The sequence below is a fragment of the Lottia gigantea genome (genome assembly GCF_000327385.1).
Source record: "Lottia gigantea unplaced genomic scaffold LOTGIsca_43, whole genome shotgun sequence".
Lineage (NCBI taxonomy): Eukaryota > Metazoa > Mollusca > Gastropoda > Lottiidae > Lottia > Lottia gigantea.
Window position 1 is genome coordinate 1,037,036 of NW_008709504.1, and position 4,181 is coordinate 1,041,216.

Below are 4,181 nucleotides of genomic sequence, written 5' to 3' on the forward strand. Positions count from 1 at the left end.
GGTCGACTCTGAGGATCCCCATGATCGGCATATGTTAATTTTATTTTTTTAAATGAGTAACGATTGGAATAATATTCCAAAAGGAAATAAAGAATATATCAAAGCTTAGAATAAAATAAAGACCCAAGATGAAAATAACAGATTACAACAACTCTGATTAACGGAAAATCTACAAACTCTATTTCAACCCATATTAAAATCTCAAGAGGATATTAAAAAGAGACTCATCCCTCCTATAGAACCTCATCACTCCAAACCGATTGAATATGATGGTATTATAATTAGGACATTAGATGTTATTAATAGTCTTTTTTCAAACCCTAAAGCGGATTTACCAAAGAGTATTACACCAATCATTGATGATGAGGGGTTATTGTTTAATGGATTTAGAATTAAATTTAGGGCAAATTCATCTATATTCAAAATCAATACAAAAGACTTAATATTTACATTAACGAGAGGATTAATAGATTTAATGAATGGTGGGTATATTGGCATTGCCGATTACAAGGATTTACTAGCATACTCAAAATTTCTAAATGCAATGAGAAAGTCGGGACCCGAAACAAGAAGATCGAAAGCAGTTGAAACATATTTAAATAAAGTTATTCCTGATAAAGAGTAATCAGATGATTATGCAGATTACGAGTAATATTAGCGGCAATGAAGGAAGGACATCGATCGCACAGACAATATAATGAAGTAAATTGTATATTAAAGAGACTCTTAGAAAAAGGTATCACAGATAAAACTGATTATAAAAGCGTGATTAAAAATGTCAAATAAAGAACAACTATTCGTCATCACCTCAAATAAATCAAAAATTAAATTATCTCTAGATTATGAGTAAGAACACGATCGCAATCAAGAATATGAATTGGGATTAAAGTATTTCTCTGTTTACAATTCCATTATAAATATCAACGAAAAAAAATACCAAATAAAAATATCAACAGATAACGGAGTTACGTTCAAAACCATACGTTTACTACCAGGAAGCTACGAATACATAGCCATTAACGAATACCTATCTGAATATGGAGGAAGTGTAAATGGTCAAAAACAATATTGAATTCAAAGGTAATTTGAATCTGAACAAAATAAAATTGATACTAAGAATTAATAGTCAAGTTGATTTCAACGTAGAAAATTCATTGAATACGTTACTAGGATTTGATAAACGACTAAACACCCAATCCACTTTAGCACCACACAAAGCTAATATCGAGAATGATATCGATGTGATAAATATACATTGCAATTTGATAAACGGTGGATTTTTCAATAAATACAAACGTCAGATTATTTACAGTCTTCCAACATTCACTGTACCGATAGGATATAGAATTATAGAGAAACCATTTCAAACGACGTATTTACCACATAATTCCTTTATGATTAAAGATATAAATCTGGAAATCAAAGATGGTAAAAATAGGTTTATAGATTTTGGTAACGAGGAAATTGTTATTCAACTTCATTTAAAACAAAAGAACTAAATTTATTCTGATGGATCATCATTAGATGCATTTGTAAAATAATCAAAATCATCAAATTCGTAGTTTTCATCCAAGCACATCTCCTCCCCAGAGTTGTAAGGATACATTTTTCCTTCATCGTCCGGTGTTTTTCTCTTTATGAGATTCAGATAACTTCTAAATTTTTTAGTTTGTTTTTCATTAGGAATAACTATTCCATCAGTAAAACTCTTTCCCCATGGTTTATCAAATTCATTCGTTACATCGTGACCACTAGCTAATTGAATATAATCGTCTACCTTAATCTTATAGTTAGAGTATCCCTTAAACGTTTTCTTTTCTTTTAAAACACCATCGGAAGTTAGAATGATATTGTATTTGACTTTTGGCGCTAATATAAACCATATATAATTCCACCATCACCGTAATCATTCTTTCCTTTACAATAATCATTTTTCGGACACCAACCCCGCCTCATTTAATTTATCTCAATTACTAAACGAAATGTATAAACTATCAGTATCCGTATAGTATATTTCCGTTTTATAAAATCCATCTATGACGTGAATAAAATTGTTCATTATTCTTTTACTGTGAGATAATATAAATGTACCTAAATGAGTGGGTGTTAATCTCGTAGAATCCAAAATCTTTTTCTTCGTCATTAATCTCCACAATGTATTGAGTCTCATTTACTTTGTCATACTTCTTGACGTGTTTGTCGTAATTAAGGCGGAAGGTTTCTCCATTCCATAAATGCAATGAGGTATTTCTATCCCTCTGAATAGATTTACCATATAAGGAATTACCTAACAACTTCATGCAGTTATTGGCAACCACATCTCCTTTTTGTATTTATTCCTTAATTCCTTCAAAATTAAAATATAATCTCTATAGGGCGGAGTTTTAAAATTTTCTTCGTAAACTATACCATCTAATATTTTAATAATTCGTCCACCGGCTTTCACTATTTCTTGAATATCGACCGATGTTAAAATGTCGTGACAAAAACCATTTCTGAACCTGATTTTAGTGCCAGTTTCCTTCTTTCCTATTCTATTCGTAAAAGTGATTTTATCTTTGGCTGGTATCGGTTGAAAGAACATGTTTTTGGGATATTCAAACCAGACTTTTAAAATAGCAGTTCTAGGTCTGAATTTCTGTTCATTAAAGAGCTTGAGAAATTCTTTATTTTCTTATGGTAGAAACGCTCTTGCACTTTCAGTTTTTGGATATTCACCTTCTGTCATAGCAGAGGCGTACAACCCAGAGCGTCAAATGCCATCAGTTTAGAATAGTTCAGCTCTTTGAGTTTAGCGTGAACTTCCGTTTTATCTTTCGTGCTAGCACTGTATTCTTTGAATAAATCTATTATTCCTTCAGTGTCACTTTCTAGATACTCCTTTAAAATGGTGCAAATCTCATCCATTTTATTCGTTTCAAATGATTTTCTGTTAGCAGAAACTCTTCCTCCTTTAATGGATTGTCTGATAAAATATCTTATAAAAGGATGAGTATGTGAATAAACTTTTTCTATTTTTTCTTTTTCAATGTGTTTCGGAACCATTCTAGTAGTTTCATACCATTCTTCTTCAACCATTTCTTTATCGTAATGATATAAATAATACCAACCCTTTAAAGATAAAGAAGGAGCCGTTAGATTATTTGAAACGTTTTGGAAGACAGTTTCTTTCATGGCTTGATTGTATTTTATCAAACAAGCCCCGAGACATAACGTATCTCTTTTAGCGTAAGGTTCCCATTCGTGTCTTAAAGATTCCCAATTATCTTTGGTGTATTTAACAATGTCTACATTCATTATTTTTCTTAAATTCATTGGTAGATTGGATGAGCCAAACTAGATGATTCATGTTGATAGGAACAAGTGAGACATATGTTTTGTAAATAGTTATTTTATCAGATATTTTTTTATCTCTTTTTTTCTCTCTTTTCAACTTTTTCTGCAATCTTTCTTCTGTATATGGATTAGATAAAGGAAGAGATAGAATTTTTTTTATCTGTTACTAGTGGACATTGTGTTAGTTTATTAATGCTTTGAAGTGCAATCCAGTTGTCAAAACCACTGGCGTTATGAGCAATTAAGTTTTCGGGGAAGGGAGGGTTTGATTCTCCCAAATGTACAGGCCTAGGGTGGAGCAGACACTTTATTTAAAAATTAGGATTAAGGGTCTTGATATTGGGTTTTCTTCTGTTCTTATTCTGATCTGAAATTAGAAAAAATAACTCGCCCGATGGGCGAGAAGTATAGTATCTGTTATGTACTGATTGTTTTTAGTTTACTATGAACAATATCATTTAAGTTCTTATTTTTTGAATATGCAACTATCATTTTCTGCTTATAGACATGGGGGAATTTCTCTTGAAGGCTCTTATAGTGGGCATGAACTATCTTGCTTGCTCGATTGCTGGTTGTATTAAACGGGACAACAAAGGGTGCTATGCCTACATTATGATGAATATTTAGTCCTATAGGTCTTGCTGTATTCAATGTCTCAATCCAATGGGCCTCCCTAGATTGACGGAATTTGGTAGTTTCATCTTCGGGCAAGTCAATTTCTATACGCTCAATTGGGATTAGGGTGAGATCGTCTATTGAATGGTTGTCGAGGTTGAAATGATTAGAAACAGGCTTGTCTTTTCTTTAATTTGATGTCTGACCTATGAGCATTAAAGCGAGTTCGT

The 4,181-nt window shown here is 31.9% G+C and overlaps 2 protein-coding genes across 2 annotated transcripts in view; one reads left to right on the forward strand and one right to left on the reverse strand.

Moving 5' to 3' along the window:
- The window catches only part of LOTGIDRAFT_164076 (hypothetical protein), a gene marked incomplete at both ends in the record, with an annotated part of 2,673 nt that extends 1,174 nt beyond the window's left edge, over positions 1 to 1,499 (forward strand). Inside the window, 2 exons of the mRNA XM_009060567.1 lie at positions 307 to 482; positions 1,147 to 1,499. Of these exons, the coding sequence (XP_009058815.1) occupies positions 307 to 482; positions 1,147 to 1,499 (529 nt within the window). The remainder of the gene's footprint in view (positions 1 to 306; positions 483 to 1,146) is intronic.
- A 1,225-nt stretch (positions 1,500 to 2,724) lies between these two features.
- Positions 2,725 to 3,297, reverse strand: LOTGIDRAFT_164077 (hypothetical protein; the record flags this gene model as incomplete). Its single annotated transcript, XM_009060568.1, has 1 exon — positions 2,725 to 3,297. One exon carries the CDS (start codon positions 3,295 to 3,297, stop codon positions 2,725 to 2,727), a length of 573 nt encoding a protein of 190 aa, XP_009058816.1.
- Between the last annotated feature and the right edge of the window lie 884 nt (positions 3,298 to 4,181).